The sequence below is a fragment of the Halyomorpha halys genome, unplaced genomic scaffold, assembly GCF_000696795.3.
Source record: "Halyomorpha halys isolate HHAL.00 unplaced genomic scaffold, Hhal_1.1 Scaffold270.1, whole genome shotgun sequence".
In the NCBI taxonomy this organism is placed as follows: Eukaryota; Metazoa; Arthropoda; class Insecta; order Hemiptera; family Pentatomidae; genus Halyomorpha; species Halyomorpha halys.
In genome coordinates this window covers 298,763-321,439 of record NW_027105226.1, presented here as the reverse complement: position 1 = coordinate 321,439, position 22,677 = coordinate 298,763, and the positions used below count along the sequence as shown (strand labels likewise).

Below are 22,677 nucleotides of genomic sequence, written 5' to 3'. Positions count from 1 at the left end.
TATATATATAGTCTCGTAGGAGTTATTTTAGAAGAGATGTAATGGTACAATAATAAAAGTGATAGATGGTAAGAACTGTCCTAGGAGCGATACCCCGTGATCCATGGTCTGGAACGGAAGGAGAAATGCAAGTGATAAACGATGCTTTAAGATTGGTCTTACTATTGCAAATATTATTGTCCGTGTTTTGGTGAAATAAAATAATTTAAATTCACATAATAATTTGTTTATTAGTCTTCATTAACTACCTAACCCTAATTAAACTTAGTATATTAAAAAAATAGCTTTTTAGATCCCACTCAATTTGCATCTTTTAGTGTAGCGTAAAACGGGTAACTTTTTGTTTTTGAAGATAGAATTATATTTTCGAAAATGTTCAAGTGCCGCCATACCTGTCCAGAGTACTTGGCCAGTCTCGCCAATAGTCCAAGGGTGGGGGAACAAAAGTCTGTAATTTCACACCATTTTTTATTATTTTTAACAAATATCTATAGCTACTAGTCAAAATTGATGAGTTTGTCAAGTATGTTTGGGGGAAATAAAGAATGGCGGATATGGCAAAAAATTTAATCTTTCATTCGGAGCTTTATATTGATCGTATTTCTTATATTTATTTATAATAATGAAGAATTAAAAAAGGTTGAAAAAAAATTTCTTTCAGGGAAAATAGATAGAAATGCACCCTTAACGTACGAAGCTAACAAATACCTGCCCTAATGAAAGCAGTTGATATATATTTTAATTCGTTGTGAAATTTAAATTCTATATAAACGATTTAAATTTTAATTCTCAAAAGCCGATCAGGATGTCCACCTCTTATTTTTCGATTGTAAAGCAGCTTATGATTCTGTATACGGAAATTGTCTTTAAAAGATCCTATCCAGGTCTGCTCTATAAACTTCGTCAATTCCTACTCCCAACATATTTCCTTATAATCCGCTCCTACCTCACTGATAGAACCTTTAAAGTAAATCATAACCTAGCCTACTCAGTCCGCCAGTGTTCCTCAAGGTAGTATCTTAGGTCCCATTCTTTATACGGTTTATACAGCTCACATCCCAACCCACCCTAACACAGTGCTAACAACATACGCTGATGACACATGTATACTTTCTGTAAACAACGACCCAACTAATGCATCACATACACTACAGGCACACATAACATCTATTGAAGAATGGTGTAAAAACTGGAGAATCAAAATAAATCCTGAGAAATCCCACCAGATCACCTTTACTCTCCGTCTTAAACCTCTGCCCTCCTGTCCTACAGTATCCTTTCTAAATACTCCACTAACGCCTGTTGAACAGATTCGATACTTAGGACTCCATCTTGACAAGAGACTTACCTGGAATCCACACACAAGACTGAAACGACAAGAAACTGCTCGTACACTTACTTGACAAACGCTCTAAACTTCCCATTCACTACAAAAAATTAGTATACACTACGATAATCAGACCAATTTGGACATATGAAATTGAGCTCTGGGGCTCCACCAAACCATCAAATTTTTCCCGCATCCAATCGTTACAATCCGAAATCCTATGTAAAATCCTTGATGCTCCTTATTACGTTACAAATAAACTCATTCACAAGGTCCTTAACATCCTATTCGTTGCAGATTTGACCCAAAACAGATATGCGTCTTTTCATTTCAAAGTCCTTAACCATCCTAACCCATTAGTTCTTAATCTTTCATCCTTAACAATCCCTGATAATCCTCCGAGGCGTCTGAAAGAAGATGGCCACGGGACCTACTAATTTAAATTAATGTTTGAAGTACCACCAACGGGTGATTCCTTCCCAAGATTTTCAAGTGTATATGAAACATACTACATATTTACCTATTGTATTATTTTGTCCAGTTGTAAATTACATTAAATAAACAAATAAAAAAAAAAGATCCTGACTGAAATGGGAATCCACGGGAAGGTGGTAAGACTGACAAAAGCGTTTATGAATTATCTTAAATGTCGCGTCCTGATAGTAGAAGTATCTGAAGCCTTTATAGTCTGAACAGCTCTGAGAGAACTCTAAACTAACAGAGAACTGCTTTCAGAGCAGTCAATATCTCATAACATAAATCCCCTTTGGCAAGGAGATTAAGATGGGTGGGACATGTGTGACCGGACATGGCTCGAAGTAACTCATCAGGACATATACATAAATATATTCTATATTCGAATTAGGTATACATTAATTTGGTTTCACGAGTACTTTTGAATAATGTTTTAAATATATCGTTACTATGCTACAGTTTGAAAAGGCCTTTAAGTGTGGTTTTACCGGAGAGTTACTTAGGAAGACCGGAACAACAGTTACATAAATTATGAACAACAGGAACCTAAATTATGTGGAGCCTCCGTTGCTCTTGGACTTGGAAAAACAAACTGTTGGATTCCCGCAGCCCAAGAAGACGTAATTTCCGCAGTCTGGGATAAGTGGAGATATACCGAAATATCGTATTACGAGAACAAGTTCGCACTCACTGTAATACAATTAAAAAAATATAGATTTGATTCTCGCAATCACTAGTTGGGCATCGATTTTTATTGTAAATACAAAAATTAATTACACGTTTAACAAATTTAGATATAGGCAGACGTCTAAAAAATTTACGACACGTCTCATTCTCTTAAGACCATTAAAAAACAAAATCTTTTAGGGGTTCAGTACTGTGTAAGGAAGTATTGTTATTAGACCATTGGTTGTGCAAGGAGGTGATTTGGTCGCAATCACGCAGGACCTCCAGATTGTTACCTAATTAAGGCCACTTTATGCGGCTGTGTGGACTCTAGTGGGCTTCCGAACCCACAGGGTTGACTCACGGTTACAGTGGAACAGAAAATAATTATCTGCCACAGCCGGATTCGAACCCGAGCCCTTGGAGTTTACAGCACAATGCCTTACCATTGAGTAACCCACTTCCACAAGGAGGCCAAAAATAACGGAAGGGAGAACTAACCGGCACACCTCCTAAGATTCAATTTTTTCCCACTCTCCTTTTATTGTCACTGAAGCAAATAATTTTATTGATATACACTTGGTATAAAAATATTTACAATCCCTCACGGTATCCGATTGTTCTAAATCTGAACCTCATTTTTTTTTCTCACCCTTCTAAATTTTATTATTTTAAACATCATATGTATAAATATTATATAAAAAAAGTAAAGAAAAGTCCTTTCTTTACTTGAAGGGCATGTTAAGGTAGGTTCTAAGATCCGCTGTGTGCAGTGGAGTACTTTGACGCTTACTCGCCGTCTGCTTTGTCATGAGTGGGAAGGGACCTTTCTTCTAGTGATGAATGGTTGGGTTTAGACAGTGACAAAACCCCAACCTGAGACTCATATATTAGGTATATAAATATACCTAAGTATATAAACATGTGACTGGTGCCCTTCCTTTGCCATATGGCATTATAAGGGGTTGGGCTAGGTCCGCTAAAGGCAGTGGCTACAATATTGGCCCAGGAGCCGCTGGCCGAGGGGTGCAAAGAACGGGGAGGGTCGCTCCACTGGGGGCTCCAGTCTTATCTTACCTACGAAACATTTATTTAAAACAAGTTGAGGAGTCTTTGATTACAAAAAAGAAAAATAATTAGCTCAATTCCAATGTTTGAAGTTAAATACTAAAATTTATTATTATAAATAACCACTTCCTCGTAACACCTTGTTAAATTTTGAATTTTTTTTTTGTTAACCTTTAAAAGTTGTAATGGGGTTTAAAAATCGCACTGAACATTAACTAACTTCTTTCTGTTAGAATTATTCAGATATTATAATTTGTTTATTTTATTATTACCAATTTTATTTACTTTAATCTTCTTAATTATTTTTCAAAGTATTCTTTTCAATTTCTTGACAGTTAAAATTTTCCATTTTCAATTTAATTAAGCCAGGATTTCAAGAAGTTATCTTCTCATTCCTGATATCAATATTCTCTCTACTGTTGGTTAACTATATTGAGAGCTAAACACCAGGACATAATTCAGAATTGTCCTATGTATGTTTAAAAGTTCTAAGACTCTATTATGAGATGTAGACGATAATTAATAAGACAGTTTTTATTTGTTTAACTGAATTATTAAATGGAAATGTTCACTTATAATGACTCTTTATTAATGAAATTAACAAAGTAATGTGGAGTCTTTAATCTTTCTACAGGGTCTGTGTGAATGATAGTCATTCAAAAGCCAGTCTGGCTGACGCTTACTTGTAAATGAGATATCGAACAGTAAAGATCTTGTTGAATGCCTCGTTCGATTCGTCATTAACAGAAAGCTTGTTTGGCCACTATTTTGAAACGCATGTTATGGACGAGCGAAGCACTAGCAACCCCTCAGCTTCAAATTTTGAATAAATGGATTTCAAAATTTTCTCGGTAACCCATTACTATTACCCTTATACGATCTGTGGTTTTACTGTCAGTGTGACTGATCGTGAAGGGTACCTTATACATTAGTGTACTATAATATAGGTCCACTCATTGAATATAATATCGCTTAAGAGTTGTTATTGATGAAATGAATTCCCTCCTCGACTAAATGAATCATTTCTCATGTCCTTTGAAAATAAAGTGTTATCACTCAAGATTTTTATCTCTAATTTCTTTATCTAAAACTCCACTTTTAACCGATTCAGTTCCATACCTGACCGAAAAGTAACCTGTAACACATGTTATTTATTAGTTTTATTTTTATAAATCGATATAATTGTGCGTTGTTTCTGCTGTAACATATATTTTATTTATTGTAATTCTGTGATACTTGCAGCTCTGGCCTCGGGGAAATGATTTAGTGATTTTATTTTGTGCCTCCAATCGACTGCAACTTCTTTTTCTTCTTTCTCTTAATATTTTAAATTTGCTCTTACGACATTGTTTTAATCATGGAATATTTTGGGTGTCCGGACTATGAAGGTAAGAAACAAAACAAAACATAGCTTATCTGGGAATATTCTGCGAGTAATTCAGAAAGAGGGTAATGGGTTTGAGAGAAACCTAGTTTATGCATATTGCACATAGTTTGGGTCTTGGTGTTATTTATTGGTCTGATAAAAGAAATTTTAATTCCTTAAACTCCCGAAGGCATTTTAGACTAGTCTAAAAAATCTTTGTTGATCAGATGTTTTGTTTTTTTATCATAACTTTCTATTGTTGTGTATTTTTACTTTCTTTTTTTTTTTTACTTTTACTACTTTTTTTTTTACTTTATGTTTACTGTTTATTTACTCTTAAAATATTCTTTTTTTTCTGGGGTAAAAAAATTGTTTTTGCAATTTTACGTACAATTTATAATAAAATTTACTTTTTCCATGCATAGTTAGAATTAAAAACATTGGTTCGTATTCATAATTTACCAGTATTAAGCAGTTTATTTACATACTTATAATTCTTGTTAAAAATGTGTCTGTAACATTTTAAGAAAGTGAAAAATTATATTTTTAAAATCATGGTTATTTTTTTTTTTTACCTCGGATGTTATGGAGTATTTAAAAGGTTTTTTAAAAATCAGTTTTAAAATTAAATCCCACTTCAAAATCCGGAGGACGTTACATCAGTTTAGTAAATAGATTATGTAAGATAAAAATTGCAAAGTAAATACCAAGAAAACCATTTTAGAAGTGCAACTAAGAAAGAATACCAATATGAAAAGTTTTTTTTTTGTCTTCTTGTTCATAAATGGTTTATTAAAAAATTTTTTTATTAGTTTGTGAAATCTATGTTGGGATGTTTATTGTTTATCATATTTATATATCGATGCTCAGTGGAGCTAAGTACATTTCCTCCAACTTAAGAAAAAATACAAGTAAAGTTTCTCTCTTTTAGGAAAATTACAACTATTCAATTAATTTCATAACTTAAACCAAATATATCTGAAAGGTTGTATTTTTCCTCAAGTTAAAGGGAATGCTTTTAGCCCAACTATGAAGTAAGCCATCAATATATTGCATAACTTTTTTTCAGCTGGTGATCTAATATTATAAATAATTATTGTATTTTATTAAACAATGTACAATCGTATATAGGCGAGAAATATCACGGTTTTTACCAACTTATGGATTAATATATTTTGCTTCGCCTTCCTTAAGTTGATGCTGTAAGATTTTTTTTTCCTCAACCTATGAAAATATTTAGAAACAAGTTTGAGTTTCACTTAATTGGACATTGTATGTAATAAATATGATACCAATATGTTGTACGAATTGAATTGTGCCTTATGTGAGAATTGAATTGTGAAGGTGAAGATGAATAACAGAAATGTTAATTCAGAAGATAAGTTAAATTCGTATTTTACCTTGCAGCACCTTGTTTAATTCTTCCAATCCTTGAATTTTGGTAATTTTCAGACTTTAAAAATTCAGTTTTTGATTTTGAAATAGGAATTATAAGAATTATTAAATCCAGTTTTTCTTAGATTTATATCTGAGGAGAAGATGGTTGGGGGTGCGGTCAATGAAAAACACAAATAAGTATGATTAACTTATTTTAATGTGCCGACGTTTCGGCTAGAGTTTCTAGCCTTCTTATATTATTATATTATATATTATTATTATAGCATTATTATATTATTAGCCTTCTTAGATTTATATCATTGTAACCTAAGACCTTCCTCCTCTTGTGATTCAAATTCAATGCAGAACATTTTAAATTGTGATCATGTTATTTGTTAAAAAAAAAAATTCTCAAAAGCTCAATATTTGTTTTTATTATTATAGTTTTTAAAAAATAATTACTTGTTCATTTTATCGTTTGAGTTTTTGAATTTTGATACTAAGAAAATCATTAACACATTTAGACCATTTTATTGGGTAATTCTAGATTTTGAGTATTTTTTTTTATGTTAAAAGTCCTTTGACTTTAAGTGCTCATGTTATTAGTATCGTGTGATGTATAGTATGTCCCACTATACTCTTTCCCTCCTCTTTGTATCAAATTTTATTTTTATTTTTGCTTTATTCTATCTTTTGAGGGCATTGTTACTTTTCTTACCATTATCACACCAATGAAATGCGGTACTTTTTTAACGTATTTTTATTCCAACGCGTCCTGTAGGCGTAAATCACCAAAAAACGAAAATAATCCTCTAAGGTGATCGGTGCTGTAATTTGGAAAGTGGAACAAAATCGTTTCAAAGTCCAAAGTTCCTATATGAATCTGTCATCATAATTTGAATTTCCTCTATTGGGCGAACAAAATGTCATAATGATGGAACCTTAATTAAGAAATCCCATATTTCTCATGAATATTTTATCAATGTCATATTGCTATGAAAGTATTCTTAAGGGAAATAGAATTTTGAGACGGTTTTGTTTTTTAAGGTTTTTCTATTTTTTTCACTGTTTGTATGGTGTTAATAATAAAAAAACACTAAAACATTGTTTGAAATTCTCGTCAATTTACGCCTTCAATTAATGAAATTACGCATAGCATGAAAAAAAAAAATGCCCAATATGAATTCATAATACAATCCGATTTTCTATCAAAATCTTTGCAAACAAAATTAGTTGGAAACTGGAAATTTCTGAGTTGCGCTGGAGGTTAGAAAATCACCAGTACGCTCCACTGTTAAGGGAATCATACGCTCCCAATATCATTTCCCAAATTAATTGCACAGTATGATTAAAGCTTTTCACAGACATGCAATATCATTGCGATTTAATCTGATTTTATAGCACAATTTTCAATATTGTGTGTGTCTGGGCATCTTAATGTTATATAGAAATACTACAGATTCTACTGTTATGAATTAGGAAAAAATTAAATAGCGAGGTTGCGGGAAGGTGGACCTGTACATCTGAACCATACCTTTTTATTGGTTTATTATAGTTTATTGGTTAAATTAACATTTGCTAAAGTTGGTAAGTCTTGGTATCTCTGTACTCCTAAGCTTCCGACGCCTTCCACACAATCCTTTCTGATAAGGGATCTAATACTGTTCTCCTAATACGATTTTCTTATCGCGATTAACATTTGTTAGTGTCTTGGTGGTACTGTTCGGTGTAGAGTTTGTTCGCGTCACAAATTGACCATTTGCTCCAACTAGTCTAGGAAATTATTAATAGTCTCTTATAATTCCATAAACAAATATTAGATTTAGTCATACTAATAAAAATAAACATAACTCGATATCAATTTTATCAAATCGACTCCTATACTTTAGGCAGGATAGCATACGCATAAGCATACGCTAATTTATTTCCTTATCATATCTGCGTTTCTTTTTTCTCATTTTGCTGTATTAAATTTTGCCATATACATTCAACAGAGCTTGGGATCGATATAAAAATTGGCTAGTATCAGTTTTTTTTTTAACTAAAAAAATCTGCTATTTTCCCTTACCTATATAAAAAAGTAATTTCATGTATCCATTCATAAATCCAAAATACTGGTAATTTAGTACCATATCCAACAAAAATGGTTTGGAAGCTATTATACTTATGTATACGTTTTTGTGAGTTACATATATTCAGTATTCACATACTTCATGCTTATTTTATTTATGTTTTTATTGGATCAGACTTTTATTATTATTATTGAAATGTTTTATGGTAGATTGTTGTCTTAGTTCTGTCGCCCCCAAGTCCTCGGTCACGATGTCGATCCCTTTCATCGGTTATTATCCTATTACTGCCGGTTACCCTGCTAATGACTCCTTCAGTTATTTATTACAAAGTGGGTGTTTTATTTAATTGATCATTAGAAGGCTGATGGTAGCTGATTGGACCGGTCGGGAAAGGCCAACTAATACATCACACCCACAGGAGCCTCGTTAATGGTCTCTTAAGGCTCTAAGTACTCACCCATTTTAGTTTTTCTTTTGAAAGGGTAAATTGCTTTTTTTTTTTTTTTTTTGGTTTAATCATCTAGGGTTCTTTTGACCAATTCGTTTTTAATTAGACTATCGCAAATCGTAAAAACATCAGTTGATGAATACGGAATTAGTATTGTTTATATATGGTATTTATATTTTGGGCATATTAGGTTTATGCTTCATGAATGAGGTGGATAAATTATTTTATCTCTTTTACAAAATGTGTTTTTAGAAAGGTGAAACTACCATATAATCGGTGACCCTCCACTTAAATGCCTTATGCCCAACTTATGAAAGGAGGGACGTGGGGCGTGAGTAAAACTAGACACTACGAACTTGTTTTGTCAATCCACCGCCCTCAATGTTTGATTGAACCAGCGGCGACATTCGTGAGAATTATAGCAGACTCATTTTTAAATTTTATTCACTATTGTTTAACCACAATTAAAGTCTAAATTGCCTTTTTCAATTAATTGAAGCCAAAAACTGTTCAGAAAAGGTAGCATGGCGTGTCAGGTGAGGAAAAGATCTGCAGAAGTGCACTTGGTTTCGGTTTTATTGCGTCCCTGACCGGATATCATCTGATAAGGAATGAGAATGGTTCATGTTGAGCTATTAAAACTCCCCATAATGACAACACCGGAGAGACCTGGAGCGCCCTTTTCCTTATAGCAAACAAATAATTGTGTCTGTTTTTTTTTTTTTTTTTGTTTTTTTAGTGTTTTTGTTGTCATATGCGAGTGTGCTAGACTATATATTAGTACTAGTGGGGATAGAAGCAGTTAGATTATGATATTACGTTGATATTAAGTGCAACCATCTTATTTGATATATCTGATATCCTTTTCACATGGCCAATCCATCGGATTCTTGCCATCTTGATTAACACTACAATATCTGGTTGATTATGCTTATATATTAATTCCTGATTTTTCCTTGACCGCCATTGTCCCAATTTTCTCTTTGATGCATATATCATTCCAAGGACTTTCCATTCCTGCACTTTAATATCCTTTTTGTTTTCTTGGCTCAAGACCCTCGTTTCACTACCATATGTTACTACAGGCTCGATAATTTTCCGGGATATTTTAAGCTTGGTTTTGTGGGAGAGATTTCGAAAACTGAGTTCCTATTCTATTTTACTAACTCAAAGAACTTTGAATTTTTAAACCATGACTCCATTGGGATATTTTTGCAGTTTTGGGGCTGTTTAATATCGTTCCGTGAAATCATCGAAATCGAAAACTTGGATATGATATATATGATATCCTGACGCAATGTGAAAACCCCATTTTGATGCAAAGGCCAATGCTTTTTTTTTTTTCATTAATATTTCTAAAAGAGGTTTAGTTTTTCCTTTAATTATTTTAATTAATACAAATCAATCAATAATAAATGTTATAGAGTTATTTTTATAATCGATCTATCCTAATCTTAGTAGCAGTTGTATTTGTTGTATTTTCATACCGATATTATGTTATGATGTATTTTTCCCCCTGACTTTCTTTCGCTAAGATGAGGCAAAGCAGAGAACTTCAATATTTACTCGATTACAATCGTTTTCACGCGGCTTCTTCACATCTCACCTACTCAATAGTCCCCCTACCCCCACGGTATTTTTAAACTATATATTTGAACAGGGAAATAGGTTTTGGTTTGAATGGGTCTTTTAATATCAGTTCGCATGGTATTCTTTAACTCACTCGATTTTATCTCTATCATCAGTTTTTTTTTTAAATATTATAGGCTATTTTTTACTTATAAAATATATGGAAATATTGTAACCGTTAAAAATTTCGGATTCGAAATTTTGAAGGAAATTCTGGTTGTGAAGTCGTCTGGGTCCAAATAACCAACCCTAGCTCAAAATCGAGAAGTCATTCCAAACTATAATTTCGTATTTATGACAGATGTATAGAGCGTTGCCACTTTGTACAATCGATTTTACAGTTTTTGTTGTTGTTTTTTTTCAAAAACAGCTCTTAAGTCAATAAATTAATGAAGAATTAAATAGTACAATACTATTGTTAATAGTTAACCTTAGATTAATTTGAGAAGATGATCGAGGGTGTGGACATAAAAAAAACAAAAATAAACAAAATCATAAACCTATCATTTGACGCAAATAAATTAATTATATAATAAATACTTTAATAAACAAACAAATAGTTTTTAATATCAGATTGGTCCAATCCTCGTTTATATAGACAGACAGAGCTTAAAAAATAAAATAAGTAAAAGGCGAAAAATGTATTCGGTTTGAAGGAAGACCAAGGGTTAACAGCTGTAGGGAGGTTGCTCTAATCCGCTTGAGAATAGGTCATACTCTCCTCACACACTCTCATCTGACCAGAAAACTGCCACCTCCAACGTGCAAATATTGTCAATCCATTGTTACGATTAGACATATTTTTGAAGAATGTACTCACTATTTACCAATAATAAACAGGATAGGACTGACCCCAAATTTATTAGAAGCTCTCACAGATGAGGAAGCTAAAATTACATTAGTGTTTGAATTTTTAAAAGCACATCGCCTTCTTTATAAATTATAACTCCTCTTCGATTTTTTTTTTTATTTATTGATTTTTTTTATCATTTTTTTTTTTACTTTTATCATGCCATAGGCGTTGATAACCAGAGGTTTTTACGCCTTTAAGCAACAATCAACAACAACAAAATAAAACAAGTTCCTCTATTGTATCTTTAATTTTGTTTATTTGAAATAATTAAAATTTATATTAGTAAAAAAAAAGAAAATGGGTAAAGGTTTGTAGGGATTTTATAATTAACTTATTTTTTTTTCAGGTTGAGATCACATTTCCGAAAAAATAATAGTTATAATATAGACGTACTATATACCATTGGCAAGCCAGAATATGGAATTTAACTCTATAAAATCATTCGTAGAATATTTAATATTGATTCTATAACAATTTGGCATTAAATTAATGGTTACGAGCAGAATCTAAATTTTTGGTTTCCATGTTAATCATTGTCTGCTAAAATTGATCATGTTCGCATCGTTTGTTTAAACTGTTCACCCAGGTGGAGAGCTGACGTTCATATAATTTATAATATTCGTAGTCACCATAAGATCAGATTTCGCAATATTGAAGCAAATGGGAGCTGAGCGCAGTATACACATCCATTGTCGTATCCTTGGAAAATTATCGGATTAATTGTGTCTAGATATGTATTTGACTCTAGCATTAGTATTAGCATGATTAGGAAGGTCTGTATTGAATTGCTGTGATATTAGTTCAAGTACATTAGCTATGTTTAGGTCCTCAAATGTCAAGGATGGCTGTTTATATGACATGGAACGTTTGCATGTCCCATACATTCTGTATTATTATGCAGCTTAGGATGCAATGCTACACGACTAGTAACAATTGGCATAATCATGTTATGTCAGAGAATTAGACTAGAGATGTCAAAGGTTTGACACAGGCAGGCAACATGCATCCATGATTCGTTTACCTTTGAGCAAGCGAAAGTCCAAAGCTATGTTCCAATTAAATCATTAATGATAATAGTGTATAATTTTTTTATATGAAATAATTATTATGTGAATATTTGGGACGCCATTTATGAAGTATGTACATAAAAAACGATAATATTACATTTATACAGATCAGAAATAATGCATCTCAAATTTACAGTTTGAAAAAGCAAAAATAAATATGACGAGTCTTCCTGTATTTAGTCCATGAGCCTAAGTGGAAAAAAAAAAATTAGTTCAACCCAATTTTTTTTATTACTTTAATGAAAACTTTGTACAGTTACGAAACGAAATTGATAAATGCGTGCAATGGTCAGGAAAATAAAAATTGGCGACTGTTGCAGTAATGAAAAAAAATTCATTTTCGATTTTTTTTTTTGTAGAAAAAAATGAGCTTTTTGTCCCAGAAAATATTAAATATTTGCCTAGAAATTACAGTGGATACATAGATGTTATAAAAAAGTAAATCTTGAAGTATTTAAGGTATAAGCCCATTTAAAAAAAACCCTAAAATTTCTCGCTCATTTTTCATTCACAGCTCTATATCCTAAAAACTACCTACAATACTAAAACACTTCATAACCTATCACTTGAAGAAGAGTAATTTTTTTCCCTAAAATATGGGCTTTAATAGAGCTCTTAAAGTTTTATAGTTCCAAAGATACAGTTTTACAAAAAGTAACCTAAATAATTATAAATAACGGAAAATCAGTAATTTTTACATTATTTTTGTAAACTAAATTTAAAATTTTTTTTTTACGAGTGCTATATTTCCTAATTACCTAATAAACACAAAAAAAAACCTAATAGAACATCATTTAAGATGCAGAAAAGTTTAAAAAATTGAAAACGTTGAATATTCCCCGAGATACAGTTTTTCAAAAAGGAACATTTTTTTTTTAAATGACGAAAAATCAATATTTTGTGAATTTATTCTTGCAAATATCATGAAAACTACTACTCCCATGAAGAAAATCGTTATCAATTGCATTATGGTACATTCAACTAGCTTTAATTTGGGATTTAATAGGCATCCGTACGTCTTGTAGTTCTTGAGATATAACTTTTCACAAACCAAACGTTTTTCGTACTATTCCTACTCAAATGAGAGCTACTAGACATTTAGACATCTAAACGTCGCTCGTAGGAGTTTTCATGACATTTGCGTAAATAAATTTGCAAAATATTGATTTTTCGTTATTTAAAAAAATAATGTTGCTTTTTGATACACTGTATCTCGGGAAATATTCAACGTAATCAGTTCTATCAGAACTCACATTTTAGAAAATTTTCTGTATCTTAAATGATGTTCTATTAGTTTTTTCAGTGTTTGTTAGGTAGTTTTAAAATATAGAGCTTGGAATGAACAATTAATATAAGGTTTTGAAGCAAACGCCACTTTTGATTCCCACCAAGTTTGGTTGGATGGACGGAGTCATCAATTTTGACTATTAACTGTAGGTAGTTTTCATTAAAGAAATGAGAAATTTGTGAAATAACTTTTTTCCCCCTTCCTGTATCTTAGACTAGTTGTTTGTATTGGTCTTCTTTTTGGTTGGTATGAGATGTGCTTCCTTTATCCCTGATTTGATAAGTCGTTTGTGGGGTTAGCTATTTACAGTGAGACTTGTGGTTTTGAAATGATGTTTTCTTTTAATCTTTATTTCTCTTTATGATCCATCCTCCAGGAACCATCCTTCAGTTTGCAGACAATATTTTCGGATGGGGTGAAACGGAGAGGAGGTGATCCATTTATCGGTTCGGTCCCAGGGTAGAGAGCTGATTAATCAACCTTAACTCGCTTCATAGCCGTGTCCCTCGCAATATCTCACTCCTCTCTCGGCTCGTTTATCATTCCCTTTATTTATGTTTTAGTTAATTTACTTTACCCGCTTTTCCTTTCCCTTTTCCGGCTGATATTGGAAACATAGTGCAATATTGTATATGGGTGAAAACATTTTGTATGCATATTTATCCTCTGCGGTCTTTGATATTGGCAGGAAATGTCTCATTTGCTGGAGACGAAAACAGTATTGGAGTGTCATGTCTTGAACATTGATTTTTCAGAGCTACTAAAAGCGAATTAAATTTTAGAATGAAAATAAAAAGTCACCGTGCTATTAACAGGCGCTAAGCCTTTTTCAATTCAAGTAAAAATATATCAGCATCGAAGTATTTCGTAACTTGTTCGAAAACTGTTAGTGAATTAAAAAGGACCACTTTAACCTAAATTGTGCCTTAAAAAAAGAGAATAAAATTATTTTTTTTTTAAATTATTTATTTAATGTAATTTACAAATGTACAAAATAATACAATAGGTAAATATGTAGTATGTTTCATATACACTTGAAAATCTTGGGAAGGAACCACCCATTGGTGGTACTTCAAACATTAATTTAAATTAGAAGGTAAGAGACTTACTTGGAATCCACACACAAGACTGAAACTGCTCGTAGATTCCGATTGCTACAACACTTACTTGACAAACGCTCTAAACTTCCCATTCATTACAAAAATTAGTATACACTACAATAATCAGACCAATTTGGACATATGGAATTGAGCTCTGGGGCTCCACCAAACCATCAAATTCTTCCCGCATCCAATCGTTACAATCCAAAATCCTACGTAAAATGCTTGATGGTCCTTATTACGTCACAAATAAACTCATTCACAAAGACCTTAACATCCCATTCGTTGCAGATTTGACCCAAAACAGATATGTGTCTTTTTATTCCCAACTCCTTAACCATCCTAACCCATTAATTCTTAATCTTTCATCCTTAACAATCCCTGATAATCCTCAGAGGCGTCTGAAAAGAAGATGGCCACGGGACCTTTTAGTTTAAATTAATGTTTTAAGTACCACCAATGGGTGGTTCCTTCCCAAGGTTTTCAAGTGTATATGAAACATACTACATATTTACCTATTGTATTATTTTGTACAGTTGTAAATTACAATAAATAAATAATTTTAAAAAAAATTAGAAGGTGGCCATCTTCTTTTCAGACGCCTCTGAGGATTATCAGGGATTGTTAAGGATGAAAGATTAAGAATTAATGGGTTAGGATGGTTAAGTTGTTGGGAATGAAAAGACGCATATTTGTTTTGGATCAAATCTGCAACGAATGGGATGTTAAGGTCTTTGTGAATGAGTTTATTTGTGACGTAATAAGGAGCATCAAGGATTTTACGTAGGATTTTGGATTGTAACGATTGGATGCGGGGTGAAATAACTACCTTTTTCTCCTCTTGGGCTCTTGTACTATAATCTTAAGTCAGTCACATCACCTTAAATAGTTTGGTAAATTGATCTATACCTTTAATTTCGATTTATCTGTTTTTATTATTTTTTATAGGTAAGGAATATATGGTTTTCAGATCAATTTTGTGACATGCAATTATGTACGGATTTGATGTATTCCTGATTTCAAAAAACGTATAATCGGTTAGTGTTCTTTCCCCGCCACGATCATCTCTTGAACAGATAGATCAATACTTTTTTCTAGATTTCTCACTGCAATGCCTGTGTATCGGTAAATGCAGTCGAATCGGGTACCCTACGCGTGGTAGCCATTCAACCAGTTTCCTGTAGACTGTATAAAACTCGCCCAAGTCCTCTCCTCTCTCCTCTAGAACTAGAGAAAGAGGATTTGATAAAAAATAATATTATTTATTTCATAACTCAAAAAGTGTACATTTTTTCCAAAATCTTATAGCTCAAATCTAAAAGGTAATTAAATTCTTTACAAAACTCACAAAAAAAAAATAAATAAATAAAAATAAAAACAGTGTTAACAAAGATACTGCCATATTAGATTTGGTTTTTCAATTAATTCGATGGACAAACGTCTTCTGGAATGAACAATTTGCTGGTTAGAAATAACGAATTTTTCGATAATTATATGGTATAAGCTAAAGTAAAAACAAAATTATTTATCCAAGCCTTAAGTTAACCGTATGTGGTGGTGATTATAGGAAGAGATTCTATAACAAAAAAACTATTAGTAACAGACGTATTGCCTAACTTTGGACTTCATCAGGGCTAATTGAGAGCAAGTGTAAACAACAAAATGTACATCGATAATTGTAAAAAAGATGATTTATAAAAAAAATTGATATAAGAAAGGAAAACGTAGTAAACTTAAAAAAATATAAATATATGTGAATTGTATGAAGTTTATATTCAATTAATGTTTTTATTTAGTTTACTGCGTTTTCCTTTTTATATCAAATATTTCTATATCATTTTTTTTTTTTTTTTTTTACAGCATTCTATGGACATTTATACAATGTTTGGACTTTGTTCTCATTTTCTGATGAAATTCATAGTGAGACATAAACGTCGGTTATTAATAAATATTTTTTCTTATATTTTTTACATCTTTCTTTACAGCCACAAGATCTTCCTACGAAATTCTTTATCAATCTAATATTTGCACCGATACAGAATATAATTTATCATATTATAGCAGCTACATAGCATAGCTTTTGTAATTTATCATATTTCCTTAATTATATCAAGCTAAATTAATTGTTTCCTTGGTATCATTAATATTTATTAACAGAAGTATTAGGCTGAGTAAAATGTCCGTCATATTTTTCTAATCACTATTATTATAAATCAATGCTTACTTTATTTTAAATCTTATAATAAGCTAAAATATTTATTTTAACTAAAATTTATCATTAATAATTACTTTTTCTTTTATTGACAAATTCAGTGACAAAATGTTGATTTAGTTTATTTCTTTTTCAGGTGAGTTAGCTATTCACTTTGTATCAGGTGCTGGTGAGTTATTGGTCATTTATTATAAATTGGTTATAATTGCTTTTATAATTTTGTAACCGACTATTGTTTGTTTGCATATTATTTTTATTTTCCATACCTTTGGTGACGTATCTTTACAAAGAATTAGGTATTTTTATATTCGTGCTTTGCTGCATTAAACGTTAAAAGATATTTTTAATGGGATTATGCTGTTTAATACCTAGTTAAAGTTGAATTTTTTTGTAGTTATGACTCTTGAGAAATACGAGACTAATTAACAGTATGCATTACTTAATTATTTTTCGGAAGATTTTTCTAGTGCTATATAAATTTCATACTACATAGGTATAAAGCCAAAGATTCTCTTCTATCAAAGGTCACAATAACTATTAAAGAGTTATTTTTAGTATCAAACTGTTTAAAGGAGCACCTTACTTAAACTGATTTACCAGTGCTTGAGGTAACTTCTACGTTGGTTATTATTGTGTTAAATGCAAACTGCTATTTTATTTTGCTAGAAGGTTCTACTTTTGATTTAAAAAGAAATTTTTACCAGAATATAATTTCATTTTGTTTATTAATAATAATATAGGCTTAGTGAACCCGAAGGTTCGATGCCGATACCACCAATCGTTCTCTACACATATCTGTCCAGTGACGCCACATCTACTAAATCAGTCTTAACGCAATCCTCCCATATACTTTTCGGTCTCAAAAGTTTATGATTACAGGTTATGTATTCTTTCTGCAATCTATGAGTTTTCTCCTATGGAGTGTAGACATTTTGGCACTAAAATAATTCTTGATCTTGATCAGAATCATATTTATGGAATAAAATGTGTTTTGCTATATGTACGCTTTCCAATTTTTTGCGGTAATTTTTCTGGAGCTCATTGTCTCTTATGTGTCTATATGTGTTCAAATATTTAGAGATCTTGATTCACTCAAAAGAGTTTAGTCTTAATCCAAAAGGCCCAAGGTAAATGTACTCCAAGATGAAATATTCATAGGGAAATACGTGTGTGAGTAGTTCTTTTTTTTTTTTTTTTAGAACCGAGGTACTGTATTTTTCTCTCGTTTTGTGTAATAATGCAAGTATCAAAAAAAGTTTGTCTTCCATTCGGGACCTATGCATTTTCAGAGTAAAAATTTTAAGATTTATTTCTGGTTTCCGCCGTGAAATAAATATTGACTAATCCAGGTTGCTAATTGAACCTTCTATGTTCTGAACGTTGGACCATCGCCTCAACGCGTTCAGCTATCGCTTCCTTGAAAAGAACATATTTTGTTCATAAAAAAACCGTTATTGTCGTTTCTTGGGCTTGGCCCTTATATTCGAAAATCATTCCTGTACCACATAAGCAGAAAAATAAAATAATCATAATCAATAACAATTGATTCCATGATTTTGTTTATCCGAACCCTTACAGTATTTATATCGACTATTATTACTACATAACATAGAGAATGCTCTTGTTTACCCGCCAGCTACCAGAAAGGAGGTCAATATACATGAAGAGCTTATATCATAAAAAGGAAGCGCGAAGATAACAAAACTATTTGCTGGATGACAATAGGTGGGCGGTTGAGCGAGGGCCGCAGTGGGCGTCGGATGTTGATAGCTCCTATTATCCGCGGGTCTATCTTGATTAGGTTCTTGTTAATCAGTTTGTCTATTTGTAGATCTATTGTTCCTTCCTCCTGGTTTATCTTTACTGTTCGTCAATATCCGTAAGGGGTACGGTCTGTTCCCTGCGGTTATCTATCGGCACGTTCTAATAATCGCAGGCTAGAGTGGATGGTGAATGTGTAGTATTAACAAACATAAGAACATGGGAAACATTGGCTTTAATGTTTATTTATTCCTATTTTAGATTAGAAAACTGTTATTACACCTTTTGAGAACTAATTAAGTTTAGTGTTTAGACAACTTAAACAAGATGCTATGAGAAAAGGGGGACAGTTAAACTTCCCCAGGTAATGGAGTTCTTTTGGGAGGATGTCCTTAAGTATGAAGTAAAGAGGCAGGGACTAGAAGCGCTACCGGATGAGATCCGAGAGAGGTGTCGAGACTCCAAACTTGTGGAAGAAAATACTGCGGGAGGACTCAATACAGAAGTGGAATGGACGGTGGGTAGCAAGCCAGAAGGGCGCTACTTTGAGAAAATTCTTCCCTACCGTCTTTTCTAGATTGAAGGCTGAATGGGTCATCCCAGACTATTGAGTTTCACAGATCCTAACAGGACACGGGAGGTTTCGGGGAAAGCTGCAGAGCTTTGGAAAGACCATCGACCCCCGGTTCCCCACGTGCGGAGTTCCTGAAACAGCAGAACACGTAATAGTGGATTGCTCCGCCATGGAAAGACACCGTTGACACTGTTGAGAAAGACCGGGATTTTCGCCCTCGCCGAGTTGGACTTTCCCTGGTTGATGGAAGAAAAGAATTATCCCTTCTTCAGGGAGTTCATTTACGGGTGGAAGGAGGTGGTGGGCCCAACACATTTCACAATGGGAAGGACTTGACGGCCCAACATCAGCGAGCCACCAGAAGAAGATGAAGCTGTCCCAGACTTGGACCAGAAGGGCTGGACCAGCCTGGTAACTGCAGGAGGCACCCAGACGGATGCGCACCAGAAGGGCCTACCGAACGGTTGATGATCTTTGGGAGCAGTGGCATGCGCAATTGTGCATTGCGCGCATCACCGAACTTTCACTTACCATTCAACTTTTGAGTTTAAATTGTATCTCGATCGTTTAAGAATAGCTATTATTATAATAATCACTGTAGGTATACTTTTCTGTACCGATTCTTCAAATCAGCCGTAACCATTTATTCAGTAATTATTATTCAATATTCAAAATAGTAAGAATGATTTTATGAAATTATCTTGTTAACGGTTGAGTGAAATGAAAAAAAAAAGAAAGAAACTATTAATAACCATGGTGACGAAAACAGCAGACTGGCGTAACGGAAAAACTTACTGCGCACGCGCCACCACAGTAACTCATGCCAGAACCTGTCTTTTATTTTAGTGTTTTTCGCCATTCTCCATTACCAGAAGGTCGTAGAAACGACTTTCTATATTAATCTGTATAAATATTATTTTTATATTTTAAAAGTAAGAAATAGTTTATTATTTCAAATGTCAAAATTAAAGGTATTTAAAAGGAAGCCATTTTGAAAATACGGTATCCATTTCATTTATAGTAAGTGAAAGTAATACGGGTTTTATCTATAAATTTTGTCCATTTCCACCATACATACATTCCACCATTTATATTTTTGAATACATAATAAAAAGTGTATATTACATATTACAAATACATTGTGTAATGATATGCCATACATTCATTATACTGTTTATCTATCTAAATTTTATTTCCTAGATATTAAAATTGTTTTAACTGGTTAAAATTATGTTCCATCATCCACAAGCTATGCTTCTTTATGAGGCAGATTATGTCTTTTTAAAAATAACCATGAAAACAATAACTATTAAAAGTTTTCAAATTGCCGTTTTCGGAGAACTATTCATTGACATCATTAACTGTCTTGTTTTTAACGAATTTGTGTCCCCAGAATAAAGGATTAGTAATTTTTTGCTATATTTATTGTATGCTGTATTTCAAAGTATGGTGTAAATTGTTCTGAAGAAAAGTTTCGAAAAATTCTACAGGTTTTATTTATTGTATTTATAGTTTATATTACATAATATTATATGTGAATTTGGGTGTAGAGCAAACTAAAAAAATACTAATCGTATTTAGCATTTATTATACTCCAAATCATTCATATACAAATTTTCATTCAAAAGTTTTTAATGAGGTTAAATTAGAGTAGGAACAAAAAAAATCATGTATATAGTGGTCCGCTTCTCTATAGAAAATGAAAATAATCAATATTTTATGTTATAATTGTATATAGAGTCCAATAAGGATGGGTGTTTAATTTATTTGAAATTTGTAATATTTTGGAAAAAACTCCTCCCCCCGCTAATAACATTAAATTAAGCTGTTTGAAGTGATACAGAGTGTTGGAAGTGTCTTTGAAGTTAGTACTAGCGGATTGGAAATGTTTTTCAGCGCCGAGGAGTTCTGCTAAGTCTCATAAAGTCTCTTGTTACCTCAAGTTATTGCAAGCTCATACAAACGTGAAATGAATAATAAGATTGATTACGTGGATTTAAAAGTTTAATCACCTTAGCTATACTAAACGATTTACTTAGTTTGGTGCCTTTGCTAATTTTCCAAGTGTTTGTTAATTTATACTTTAGTTTATAACTTAATTTAATGGCACCGAATTAATTTAAATGATTTATTTTTACCATTAATTGTTTATTGAAATTAGTTTAGTTTTAATCTGGTGAGGTTCTTAAATATTATTTATTTATTTAACATAACGGTCCTTTTTCCAATTAAAATATAGTTGATTTTAAATATTCTTATTAAATTACCATAAGATTTGAACTGTTTAAATCAATACACCTAATTATTCCATTTTTTGCTGTTGAGATTTATTTAATTTTTAATATTTGTAGTAGTAATAATTTATATACTAAGGATAATTTATTAAGTTATGTGCATTAAAAATCTTATTATATTTAAGATCTATTTCTGGACGTTTCGGAAATCACGTTTTATCTTCAGAATCACAATTATGATTTACTTAATACTTAATCAGCAAACAGAATTTCATTTTGGCATAATATTTTTTTTAGGTCTATTATTATTTATAATTTTAGTATTTTTCTTTCTTATTTATTTTATTTATTAATTTTTAGTCTTCAAAAAAAAAAAAAAAAAATTGACTGTCCATCCCTTAAGACAAATTTAATAAACCTCTCCACCTCCCTCTCATGTTCCTTAGAGGTCGTCGTGGGGTATTGTTCTATATTAATCTCAGTACCGATTTCAGAAACTTGCAGACTGTCATTATTATTATTATAGATACTACCTTACAATAACAAATGGGAAATAAATTCTAAGATCGGATGTTTATGCTAGAAAAATATTTAGGTTTACAATATTTGTAAAGTTAAAACGTCTAATCAAAAGCTTTAATGCTTTCTGCATAAAGTATATGAATGTGCATCAAGTAGTGTTAGTAATTATACATACGAAGCATAATTAATATTTTTTAAATCTAATTCTTTGAATAGTCATTAATAGGTAATAATATAAAATATTAATATGTTGTAAAAATATTGACATAAATAGTAATAAAAAATTGTCATATTTAATCTTAGCTAAACTTGCTCACTCAAAATTACTGCACTGAGTATCGATGTTACAGCTTTCATTTTGTCAAAGTGATTTTATTTAATATCACAATATACATTAATAAGCTATTTGACAACATTTATCCTTATATATTATTTATTTTATAACAAAATGAAAATTCTTACTTTGGCGACTACCTAAAACGAAAATATCGATGAAAATAATTTAAAAGTTTAATATCTCGTCTCATTTTATAATAATCCTTCAGAGGCTTCCGGCCTGCTTTTAATGTAATTCTGGGCTGCGGCAATTAGAAACCGTCTTTGCAGAGAAAGCTGAACGCAGCGTATAAACATAGGAAG

At 31.9% G+C, this 22,677-nt stretch overlaps 1 protein-coding gene across 3 annotated transcripts in view; it reads left to right on the top strand.

Annotated features, from left to right (window-relative positions):
* aPKC (protein kinase C iota type) overlaps window positions 1-22,677 on the top strand; it is a gene marked incomplete at its 3' end in the record, with an annotated part of 341,811 nt that overhangs the window by 40,734 nt on the left and 278,400 nt on the right. Inside the window, 1 exon segment of one of the 3 annotated variants that reach the window (XM_067049549.1) lies at window positions 4,652-4,923. Within the exon segment in view, the coding sequence (XP_066905650.1) occupies window positions 4,893-4,923 (31 nt within the window). 3 annotated transcript variants of the gene reach the window in all.